General features: G+C 39.3%; 1 protein-coding gene across 1 annotated transcript in view; it reads left to right on the forward strand.

Moving 5' to 3' along the window:
- UNC5C (unc-5 netrin receptor C) overlaps nucleotides 1-13133 on the forward strand; it is a 188479-nt gene that overhangs the window by 55346 nt on the left and 120000 nt on the right. Inside the window, exon 3 of the mRNA XM_032632018.1 lies at nucleotides 2872-3015. Coding sequence (XP_032487909.1) covers nucleotides 2872-3015 — 144 coding nt within the window. The remainder of the gene's footprint in view (nucleotides 1-2871; nucleotides 3016-13133) is intronic.

Consider the following 13133-nt stretch of genomic DNA (forward strand, 5'->3'; position numbering starts at 1 on the left):
GGGACACAAAATATTTGTATGCTGTTTTACTATTCTGAGCCCGTTTGTTGCTGCTCTACATTTTGGAAAGAACCATTAGAGTTCTAAGGAAATACTGCAGGTTTATCCGCCCTTTGGTGACTGCAGCAACCTTTAGAGGAAGAGTTTCGTTTCCAGTAACTGACTTTCTGCATGAACAGAGAAGGTATAAACAATTAAAACAGACAAAAGTATTAAACACCAGAGAGTGGAGTAAAAAGAAAGGAGGCAGGAGAGGAGGGAAGGCTCTGCCCCATCTTTGCACAGATTTCTAGATATCAGAAAAAATGAGACAGGAAAATGAAAGGCCCAAGCAAGGACCAGGAGAAAGGAAGGAAATTAGTGTTATTTGTTAATAAGTTGGCTTTTTACTGTGGAGACTTGCTTTATTGGTTGGACGTTGGCTAAAATAATATAGTAATCTTTTCATAGAAGGGTGAGGGATTGGGATATGCCAGTTACTTGAAAATTCTTTTTAAACTGATCACTCTATAAACATAAAAACGTTACTAATTTCCAAAATGTTAAAATAATACTTAATAAACTTTTGTAAATAGAGTCGCCCCATCAGGATTTTGCCGTGCCTTGGGTTTATCAAACCCACTTTCCTGGGCTTCATTCCAGTTCAGTGGACCTAAGGACTTAGTTGTTTCTGTGACTCAACTCCCATCAGCTTGTGATAGGAAGAATTGTTTATCCCCCGATGGGTCAGCACCTACTATTGTTGGGTGGTTGTTAATTTCCCTGAGTGCTTTTACCCGTATGAACATGTCCTAGATTTTAGGGTAAGTACTGGAATACCCCTTTTTAGGCTCTCCAGATGACACCTCTTTCATGTTACTTATACCAAGAAGTCATGATCAAACATTTTAAAATATCATAACTTTTAGGAACTAGTTAAACTTTATATCTTGTACATATCATTATACCATATATATCGTATATATATTTATATATGTATATTTTAAAATTCTCATCTGATGATGTCATCTTCTTGCTTAAAACACTTGGTTCTCGGAAAGAAATCCCAGATCCTAAACGTGGTGTACAACAGTGGTTCTCAAACTGTAGCATGCATCAGAAATTTTGGAGGGCTTGTTAAAATATTGCTGGGCCGAACTCTCAATTTTTCTTGTTCACTGAGTCTGGAGTGGGGCCCAGGAATTTGCATGTTCAACAAGTTCCTAAGTGATGTTGATAAAGCTGTTTTGTGGGCCATACTTTGAGAACTGCGGGTTTACAAGAACGTATATAAAGTGGTCCCTTTCTTGTCTCTAGTTTCATCTCATGCTAGTACACTCTGTGTCCAGTGCTCAGTTGTCTTCTCCTGGGTTCTCAGTCTCCTCCTTCCCTTTCCTACTTCTTCCCATGTGCCCTGTCCCTCTCCCCATAGGATTTAATCAACCTAACCCATGTTGGAGCCTTTTATGTATCCTCCTCCCAAAAATAAAAGTTCATTGAGGGCAATGACTATTTTACTCATCAGAGTGTCACAAGTACCTACATAATTGATACTCAGTAGATATTTGGTGAATGAATGAATGAATAAACAGTACAGAGTCATACATTTAACTTTCCTTACTGTGCTCATACTTGACCCAGAGCAAAGTCTCCTACTCCCTAAATGGTGCCCCTGCCAGTTCTCTCAGTAGACACTCCATGCTGGGAGTATGTGCAAGAGAACTGGCAGTTGCCCACATATATTGTTCAGATAATCCTTCTTGCTCGTGCAAAGAGGCATACTGCAGGATGAATACCCCTAAAATGATAACCCCAGATTCTTAGTTCAATTTTTGTTATTTTAGGATTACATAATACTGTGAAATAAATTCCAATTATTTGAGCATTTTAACTAGAAGCCACTTTATTTTTAACAGGATTTTGGTTACATTGTTATTATAGAGAAACACTTGGGCTTTCAAAATATTACTCATGAAAACCTTAAAGTCATACATTCTTTGGATAGAACAGCAGAGGTTTGTTAACTAAGGCTAGTATTTCTTTTAAGAAAAACAATGTGCCTTAATAATAAACAAAACTGGGCTTCCCTGGTGGCTCAGTGGTTGAGAGTCCGCCTGCCGATGCAGGGGACACGGGTTCGTGCCCCGGTCCGGGAAGATCCCATGTGCCGCGGAGCAGCTGGGCCCGTGAGCCATGGCCGCTGAGCCTGCGCGTCCGGAGCCTGTGCTCCGCAGCGGGAGAGGCCACGACAGTGAGAGGCCCACGTACCGCGTACCGCAAAAAAAAAAATAAATAAAATAAAATAAACAAAGCTGTTTAAAATGACTTAGTTTTAAAAAATCACCACATATTTATAAAGGACTAGGTCATGTAATAAAAACTGATACACATATTTGTGCATATAAATATATATATTGATGATTTATATACTTATTATTATAGTTTTTTGGTCATTCTCATTTCATGTAAAGAATTAGGTAGACTTAGTTATTGTAAAGCTATGTACAGCATATGGGTATCTTACCCACAACCTGTATAATTAAGATAGAATCCTTAGAAGATGTTAAATTCAAGTTACTGTTTCAATACACAGAGGAAGATACCTTGGTGGAGGGTGAATGTTATGCTATAACGGGAAAGGTGTAATTCTGTGGAGTGATAGACCAAGTCCACTTTCATTATCTGGTGAATCCAGAGATTTGAAATAGCAAATAAGAGAATGAAAAAGGTGTGGACAAGTAACTGGATCCAGAGGAAAATCAGAGGAGATAAGAGGCAATATCTAGGACCTTGGTCTATGGCATCAAGAAGGATCACTGGAGGAAAAATATGTGTATGGTGTTTTGTTAATACAAGTCTTCTCCTGACTTAAATCTTCCTTTGCCTTGGCAGGTCTCATTGTCCGGGAAGTAAGCATTGAGATTTCACGCCAGCAAGTGGAAGAACTCTTTGGGCCTGAAGATTACTGGTGCCAGTGTGTAGCCTGGAGCTCGGCGGGTACCACCAAGAGCCGGAAGGCCTACGTGCGCATTGCATGTGAGTCACAGTGCAGGGGCACCGTGGATTCCAGAAACTGATGGAAAATGGGAAAATTCAGACCATAAGTGCTCTAGTGTCAAAGAACCCTGGTTAAAAATTGCTCCCAGATTTCTGAATTTGAGCTACACTTTCCCTTTAAATCACCAGAATATCATTTTATTTTGTTTCAGGCACTGAGTAATTTTCCTTTATGGGTGTGAAAGAATTCGTGCTACTTTCAAAAGATTGAATTTTCTTTTTTAATCTGGTAGTAATTAGGCTATGGGAAAACCAACTATATTCCTTTAATGAGTTTATTCTGCCAATCTGTTAGGACAGTGTGGACTAGTTTTGCTCTTAGAAATAGGAATTACCCAGACAGCTTCTCTGTTTATTTTAGAACTGTTCTGGCACATCAGAATACACCACTGTTTTCCAAACTGTGCTAATTTCTAGAGTATTTGTGTGGAAGGAGAGGTTAAAAGGTGCCTCACACACAAAAAGAGTGTTCCATAATCAATAAACGTGGGGAATACCTTTTTTTTGGACAAAGTTAAAGAGGTTTCTTCATTGAAAAACCTTCCAGATTCCTTAATATGCTAATGTGCATATTATCCCCAAGGAGGAGATGTAGTCTGCAGCTCTTTCTGCAGACCCTTTTCTCAACAAGTACTGTTCACACCTTGAGCGGCATGAATGCTGCTTTAATCTGTCTTTAGGTTCCATACTGAGAAATCTTCTCAACTATGAGACCACTGAAACCCATGTACATTTTATCATCTGAATTCCTTTGCATGTCTGTATTTTACTAAATTTCAATTTGCATTGATGTCAATGTCACTTACCTGTAATATGTCACTAAGTCCCAACAGTTTTGGCTCTGATGCTTCCCCCAATTCTGTTCTCGCCTCTTCCTTCCCTTCTGCTTGATCTAGATCCCAACCGTTGCAAACACTTCCCGGTTAGTCTCCATGACTCGAGTCTTTTCCCTTTTCTAATCCTTCCTCCATATTACCACAAATGCAAGATTTCAGAAGATTCCTAAAACTCAGGTCTCATCTCAGCTCACCTCCATCTCTGCTAAATTTTTATAGTGGCTCATGAGATAAAGTCAAAATTTCTAACAATGGTATATATCACTGTATTAGTTTGCTAGGGCTGCCATAACAAAATTCCACCGACTGGTGGCTTAAACAACAGAAATTTATTTTCTCACAGTTCTGGAAGCTAGAAGTCCAAGATCAAGGTGCTGGAAGTATTGGCTTCTTCTGAGGCCTCTCTCCTTGGCTTGTACATGGTCATCTTCTCCATGTCTTCATACTGTCTTCCTTCTGTAACTGTCCACATCCAAATCTCTCTTCTCATAAGGATGCCAGTCATATTGTTTAAGGCTACCAGTATGGCCTTAATGGCCTCATTTTAACTTAATCACCTCTTTAAAGGCCATATCTCCAAATAAAGTCACATTCTGAGGTACTCAGGGCTAGGATTTCAACATGTGAATTTTGGCGGGGGGTACACATTTCAGCCCATAACAGCCATGTTTCATTGTTTACATAAGGTAACCTAAATTTCCAGCTCTGACCACAAAGAATGTCTCCAATCGAGTCACACTAGATTAGAAATACTTCCATTTCTATACTTTCCAGCTATCGTTCATACTGAAAGCTTTCACCTTTCTCTTACTTCCTTTCATTATTTGTAAAAACTTATTTATTCAATGAATATTTAGTAAGCATTTACTCTGTTCTTGGGACAATTGTAGGTATTGGGTATGGAGCCAGAATCAAAACATATAATGATCCCTGCCCTCAGGAGGTTTATGTCTGGTGAGCAAGGGCACACTGTATATGAAATAAATAATCAGAGACAGAGCAGATGTTAAGTGCTATGAAGAAAGATAAGTGGGAAAAGGGGGTATGTTGTGCTGGGGAGGGTGGTCAGGGAAGGCCTCCAGAAGAAGTTGACAGCTGAAGAAACCTGAAGGAAGGGAGAGAAGAAGTCAGGCAGAGGGGACAGCAAGTGGCATAAGTACAGATGGCCTGAGGCAGGAATGTGCTGGCGGGTACCAAGAAGATCGAATTAGCCGGAGTGGCCGGAAGAGAGTGAGCAAAAGTAGACCCCTGGGTGAGCTGAGAAAGGTATGGACAGGAGGGCAGTGTGGAGACGGCCTAGGCCCTGTGGGTGTAACGTCTGTGGTCCACAGTATGAAATGAGAACTTCGGAATGTTTTCAGCAGAGGAGTTCATGACACAACTTCCATTTTAGCAGAACACCTGACTGCTGTGTTGAGAATAGACCGTGAGAAGCAAGAGTAGAAGCAGGGAGACCACTTACGAGGCTGTGGATGTGCGAGATGTTAGGATACATAGATTAGAAGCTGTGGAGCAGTGAGACCTGGATTCTAGATATATTTAAAGGCAGAGGTAGTAGCTTTCTTTTGAGAGGCTAGATGTGGGATGTGAGAGAAAGAAAGGAGAGAATGATTCGAAAGGCCTGAGCTTGTTGAAGGATTTCTTTCAGTTGTCCTTAGTGAAGTCATTCCTGCCTCACCAGTCTCCAGAATGATAGGTGTTCCTTTCTCAAACCTTTCAGAGCAGTTCGTCCATCCTCTTAATACAGTCTTGTCTCCTTTGAATTAGATTCACTTGTCGTGAATATAAATATGTTCACTTAGTGGGTGCTGCAGCTTTCCACTGCAGGGAGAGGAGTTCCTTCTGAGGGGACTCAAGTGGACACTCTAATGACTGTCCAAAGTAGAACCCTTATGGTGACGCAGCCTCCAGTTTCATTGGGTTGTTTCTTCCAATGTCCCTCGTGATAGGCCAATGGGAGAATTCTGAGTGTTAAGGTAGGAAAACGTAATTCAGGCAAAATGTCAGCAAACACTGTCCTTCTTCAGGAAACGTCTTGGCTGCTGTTTCTGCTGTTGGTTGTGATTGTTGCTGATGTAGTTCACGGTTGCTTGTGTCAGGGGATGGTGGCTATAATGTGGAAAGAGTAGCAGAGTGGGGTAGTTAGAGCACACATTTGGGGCCAGGTTGACTTATGTATTCACACCCTGGTTCCGTCACTTACTAGTGTGACCTTCATCAAGAGACTTAACCCCTCTGACACTTAGTTCCGTCAACCATGAAATGAAAATGATAGGGTTATTTTAAGATTAAACTAGAATAAACTTGTAAAGCCTATGGCATAGTGCCACACACAAAGCAAATGCTCAGTGTATGATAATAACGTTCGTACCACAGAGGTAATGAGTCATACAACTTTATCTGTGCATTTTGAAACTTATCAATATTAAGTTAACTTTAAAAACTAAAACGTTTTTCCTTCTTTCACCACTTCCTGTACCAGGCCTGGGCTGTCAGTCCTAGAGGTTGAGGTTCTCTGCCGATTCACGTATAATTAGACTGTAATTTTGTCCCTAAGCCTGAGGCCAGAGGAGCCCTGTATACGGTCACCCTTCTCCTCAATTCAGTAGTTACAATGGATTTATGTGCACGGACAATCCATCTTCCTGGGAATGTCAGGATAGTTCCTGAGGAGTTTCTCGTTCTTAAGTGTGCAAAGGCCACTGACTACAGATTGGAATAGGATGGTTTCTGGGAGGAATTAAGGAGGATCAGAGTGACCCTCTCTGCCCTCCTCTCATAGCTCACTCATCCTTTTCCCTGAGATCGGAACCACCTTGTGAGCCACGTGTAGGTTTGGGCCAAGCCATGTTTACATCTTTGAGTCTGTAGTGTCTAGCATGCTGTCCGGAATAACAGTGTACAAGGAAATACAATGCCAGCCACACGTTATTTCAACTTTTCTGGTAGCCACTCTTCAAAAAGTAAGAAGAGGGCTTCCCTGGTGGCGCAGTGGTTGAGAGTCTGCCTGCCAATGCGGGGGGCACGGGTTCGTGCCCTGGTCCGGGAAGATCCCACATGCCGCGGAGCAGCTGGGCCCGTGAGCCGTGGCCGCTGAGCCTGCGCGTCCGGAGCCTGTGCTCCGCAATGGGAGAGGCCACAACGGTGAGAGGCCCGCCTACCGCAAAAAAAAAAAAAAAAAAAAAAAAAGTAAAAACAAGCAGAATTAAACTATCATGTCAATAAAATAACCAATGTAACATTCTTTTTTCATATTAATCTTTGAGATCTGGTGTGTTTACACTACAGTACTTCTCGGTTGAGACTAGCCACATGTCAACTGCTCCATAGCCACGTGTGGCTCGTATTGGACAGATGGGCTATAGAATAATAATAATAGATACACTGTTTCAGTCACTTTTTCACCTCACATAGTTACCGTGTGTGTGTGTGTGTGTGTGTGTGTGGTGAAAACACTTAGGCTCTACTCTCTTAGCAAATTTGAACTGCACACAAATATCCCCAGAACTTATTCATCTTGTACCTGAAAGTTGGTACCCTTTGACCAACACTTACATGAATTAGCTCATTCAGTACTTGCAACAATTCTGTGTGACAGGTGTCATTATCCTCATTTTACAAATGAGGAAATGTAGGACAAAGGGAGATTAAAAAGCTGCCTGAGGTCAAAGCGCATATATGGAGAAGTAGGTCAGACCAGCAAAGGAGTCCATGCTTTTAACCAACACACTGGATACAAATAAGAGAGGAGGTGACCATGATTTTGTGTCTGGTGGCAGTTCACAAAAATATCTTATTTTCCACATGCGTAATGATATAGGCTCACTATTATTTACAATGCAGAAGTGAAAGAAGGACTTGGGTTCCTGCCTCTCTCCTGTTGCTTGGTCTGCTCCAGCTATACCAGTTTGTTTTTAGAACGTTTAATACACTCATTCCAGATACAGGCTATCTGCAATAACTCTTCCCTCCCACCTGGAACATTCTTCCCCAACTCTACCAGTGGCTCACCTCCTTCTTTCATTCAGATTTCTGCTGAGATGTCAGCCCTTCAGAGGGATTAACCCTGACCAATTTACCTAACACCCACTATCGCCAACTCTGTCACTCTTCTAACCCCAAGCCTGCTTTATTTTTCTTGAGAGCATTTCTCTTCATCATTATTCACGATCTTTTAGGCTGACTGGCTCCACCACTAGCTTCACTAGAGTAGACACTTTATTTTCTTCATCATTATATCCCCAGTGCCTAAAAACAGTGCCTTGGATGTGGCTGGTGCTAAGTAAATGAAGACGTAAGTCAATGGAATGAAACTGAATTAAACTGTAAGCATATGATAAGGCAAAGTGACGCTGCTAATTCATGCCAATGATTTGTTGTTTCAGTAAAAATGTTTTATCACCCAAGGAATTTGAGGACATCAGATAGACTGAACTGATTGCCCCCGTGCGCCCCCCACTTCAAATTCCCATGACACTTTTGTCTTATTTATTTTCTCCATAGCACTTATCAACTTCGAACCTACTATATACTTATTTATTATGTTCATGACTAGTGTTCTATTTCCGCCAGCCCCTTAGGAAGTAAGATCCACATGGGCAAAAATTTTTGTTTGGTTTGTTCACTCATGAATTCAGAATGCCTACAGTGATGCCTGACACCGTGTAGGAACTCAATAAATATCTTAAAGGAATGGATGAACTAATATTTCTATAGTAGGGGTAGTAGTATCTCCAGTTAAATATATACGTGATCTTGTCGATTATTGTGTTAGTTTATATGTACAGAGGTCATTATTTGTGGCCTCGTATGTTACTTTTCCATTTCCTACCTGCCTACTCTCCTTGACATAATCAAAATTAAAAGTACAGTTTAACCAGATAATGCAGGTGTTCTGCGTTAACCAGGTGTTCTGCAAGACTTAGGTTATACCATGAGAGGATCTGGCAGCCTAACACCAATGTCTTGGTAGAGCTCAGCAAGCTTGCCACCACACCAGAATAAATGGCCCATTTACTAACGTGCACTTCTGAGCTGTGGTTTGATCCCCTGTATGACCATTTAAGTCCCCAGTAAATCCACTGTAAGTTACAGGGGCCAGTTTTTGAATTAGATGAGATTAATTACACAATTTAGACATTTTTAGATAATGAGACAAAATTTTTAACAATAAATGTCTCCTTGTTTCATATAAATCTCAACCGTTATGTTAATTAATCCATCATGTGGTTCCTATTTCAAAATTAAAAACCATAGCACATACCTGATTGCATCAGTCTGTATTTTTCCAAACTTATTTGCTTTTGTGTTTAGACAGAAGTTCTCAAGATTCACGGAGGCTCCACAAATCCATAGGCATTTATAGCTCATATTCGTTCTGAGAGGTAGACATCTAATTGATAAAATACTGTCTCATAAGTTATAGTTTGGGAAAAGTCATCCATCTATGTGCTATATGAAGGGCTGGTAACCCACTGGACTAAAATATGTCATTAAAGTAATGTTTTATGCTGTATGAAATGGGAAGTTTATGGCTAAACTGCTTTTTTGCAGAAAAGCTTGTCTGCAATCGTGTTCTTTTTTTGTACTCTGAGAAAAGAGCCTTAACTTTTTGATATATCGGGTTCCTCATCCATAAAGTTGGCATGTTTCTTATTATTTACCCCTAAGACATACCTTAAAAAATATTGTGATGACATATAATCATTTTCTTCTGAAAATAAAGATGCAGTGTGAATAGAAGGGTAGCTTATATGGGTTTTTTTTTTTTTCTTACTCTTCTCTGTAATGGATGTCTTTGGAGTTCTAGCTGTAAAATATTTATTTTTTAAAAAACCCTTTAGCAAAATTATCTGAATACAATATATTTGTCCTATAAATGCCCCAAAGCCAAGAAATAAAGAAGAATGGCTGAAATTGTACTTCCCTTTGCAGGGACTTTGCTTACTCAGGATTTCTGTTTAAATGACCCGGTGCAGTTAAGGGGATAGCCCATGCCTTGGCAAAACTAAAGACATTGCCAGATAATCTTTCTGCTGATTTGCTCAAATTATTCTAACCTCTGTCCCTGCCCATAACTATGATATTATGAAAGTGTTTGTGATAAATTCATAAGATTGGTCAAAAACATTAGTTTTTTAAAACGTAAAAAGAGGTTGCAAAACAATAATAGGAACAAAATAAAAATCTTTCATCTTCGTTCTTGTGTCTTTAAAAAACCCTGTGTCCTAGTAACCAACATTTATGGCATGATTACTGTGTGCCTAATTCTGTAAGCCCCTGTGCATGTTAACTTTTGTGATGCCTCCAGCAATCCTTTGGCTAGGATCTGTTATTATCCTTATTTTGCAAATAATGAAACAGAAGCATGGAAACGAAATATTAGATAACTTACCCTAGTCACTCGTTTAGGAAATGGTAAATCTGAGTTTTAAACTGTTCTTTTTACAGTCCAGTTCATTGTACAGGTTTGCAGAAATGTGATAGTTCACTTTGCAATCTAACCATAGAGGAAACTTCATGTTTTTGTTGGTTGGTTCGTGGGTTTTTGTTTTGTTTTGTTTTATCTTTTACAATATTTGAGAAGAAAAAGCAAGTTAAAAAGAAAACTCCTTCCAACATTTTTTATATACTGTGTCCCTTCCTTTTAAAAACCACATTAGGAGTTGCTGAATATAACAATTTTTTCATGATTTTTTTTTTTAATTCCAGCAAAGATACTCTATTCCTGGAAAAGAAAATCATGGCAAACTTTTTAGAGTTCTATAGCATTGTCAGGACTTTCACTTTTAATAAATGCTCAAAGCTCAGAAGTCTAATCTAGTTTTCCCAAAGTATGCTATACTGGTTGGTTCATGCCAGTTATTTCCTGTTAACAGCCAGATTTGGTGATTTAAGCATAAGTTATGCTCTACTGTGACAACATAATTATCCCCTTTTATCATTATTGGAAGAAAGGCACATTTTTTCCCTCTAAGAACACAAGTATTGTTACTATATGTGACCATAGAATTATTTTATTTGCTAGAGGAACACTTTGAAAGTACAGTAAAACAGAATTTTAAAAACTAAAAAATGTTTTTACTACCTCTGTTTATCGAGCATGAAAAGAGTTGATTACTGGTTTCTGTCACATATGGGGTCTGTGGCCACCAAACCTGAATTCCTATATGGCAGCATAGAGATGAGTAGCAAGTAAAAAGTTAAGTGAATTGGTTTTGTACCCATGTCTCTATTAAAATTTGGAAAACCTAAGACAGCCCAGGTTGGTGCTATGTTTTAAGAAAAAAATAATTCTTGTGCCTAACTTTCTTTCATTTAAGTTACCTGCCTGTCCCCTAGACACATATGAAATTTCAGTGTCTGTGTTAGACAATGTCAGCCGCCAACCTGCACAAAAGTAAGTACTGACACTGGGGAAACACCAACAGGGACTCACTGTCTTAAGAGCCACAGTGTAGAAGCATGTCTTCTTGGTTCTCACGGCCTCCCAGGCCTCTCTGTCCCTCTGCCTACAGAGTCTAGCACAGTGCCACGCATATCATGGGTGTTCGGTAAATAATCCATCAGTCAATCGGTAGTTCTCAGATTTTAGTGCTGTGTGTAAAACACACTTGGGGGCCAATAAAAACTGTGGATTCCTGGAGCCAAGTCTTATTATGAAATCTGCATTTTTTCAAGCACAGCATGGTAATCCCTAAGTTTTTCTTTGTGACACATCACTTTCAATCATTAGTCTCCCACGCTTGTAATTAATTTGTCTCACTTGTTTATGATTATTTTGACTAACAATGATAATGCCTAATGTTTGTATAGCATACTAAAATTCACTAATACTGGGGGGGAAATGGTGTGGGGATTACTATCTTTTGAGTACATATTATATTTAAGGCATAATGCTAGAGTATTATAGGTGCCTCTTCCTATAAAACCCTGTAAAATAGTTACTATTATCATACCCATTTCCTAGCTGAAGGAACTAAAGTAAGAAGAGGTTAAGCAGTGCTCAAGGTCACACAGCTAGTCAAGGGGTAAAGTCAGAACCGGAACCCAAGTTTGTCCATGCTGAAGATCTTGTTCTTGGCTGCAATGTTATCTTGCTTTACAGGAGCTTTCAGACCTCTTCCACAGTGACCTATAATAAAAAATATATTTATATCATGATCCACTAAATAAACGTATACCCATCTCTTCATACATACAAATACACAGAGGTGTGTGTGTGTATGTACATATAAACATACATAATACTACTATGTATGATCACTTGACATTTTCTATTTATTCCATTTCCTATTTTTAATGCTGGTTTTTAATCCCCTAAATTGAATTCATAATCCTCTAAGGGGTCATGACACACAGTTTGAAAAACTCAACAATAAACCTTAAATTCCATAAGAATAGTAAGGAATATTAGATCCTATAGTTTATAGACCAAATGGCCCAAGTGTGTAAGAGAATGACATGTTGAAATTTACTCAGATGAGTAATCATCTTTCATGCCAGAACTCTCTAATAGTAATAGAAACAGTCGTAATGATTTATTACATGTGTTTTGTGCTTCATAATCTTCCAAAACCTTTTCAGGTTCAATAACTCTTTTAATATTCACAAAACTCTATGAGATCTAATATTCACAAAACCCGATCAGATCTAAAACAAAAAGCACCCAACCTTAATAAGGTAATACTATGTCATTTATATCTTATTACTCAATGGAATTTAAGGACTTTAATTTCCATTAGAATAATCTATTGAAGTATACCCATCAGCGAACCCTTAACTTCATAATGTCAGTTTATCACATTGTCAAGATTTTGTCTTTCAAAAAATATTTTATTCTAACAAATCTTTCTGCATAATGAAGTAGCATTGCTAAGGGAATAAACATTTTTAACAAATGTAAGTTATTTTTCTTTTGAACTTGGAGTGAGAACCTGTTTATTTTCTTTTTCAAAGACAATAGTATCAGCAGCCTGCCTGCTTAGACACCATAGGGAGATCTTTTGCTGGTAGTTTCTCCTGATTTCCTTCCCGAATCAGGAGGGCTCACAGGACCTTGGTAGTATGACCTGTTACAGTCAAAGCTCCCACCTGTCCAGCCTCGACTGTCCCATTGTAGGCCACTTTCACCCTTTTCAGATGGTGTCAGGCAAAGATGCTCGAGGGAGGTCACTGTGGAGGAGACTTGATTTTGGGCCCCTTTCGTAGATATGCCCTTTGGTGTGACAGGCTTTCTTGCGTGCTATTTTGGGTAGGCAT

Source organism: Phocoena sinus, chromosome 5 (assembly GCF_008692025.1).
Source record: "Phocoena sinus isolate mPhoSin1 chromosome 5, mPhoSin1.pri, whole genome shotgun sequence".
NCBI classification, from domain to species: Eukaryota; Metazoa; Chordata; class Mammalia; order Artiodactyla; family Phocoenidae; genus Phocoena; species Phocoena sinus.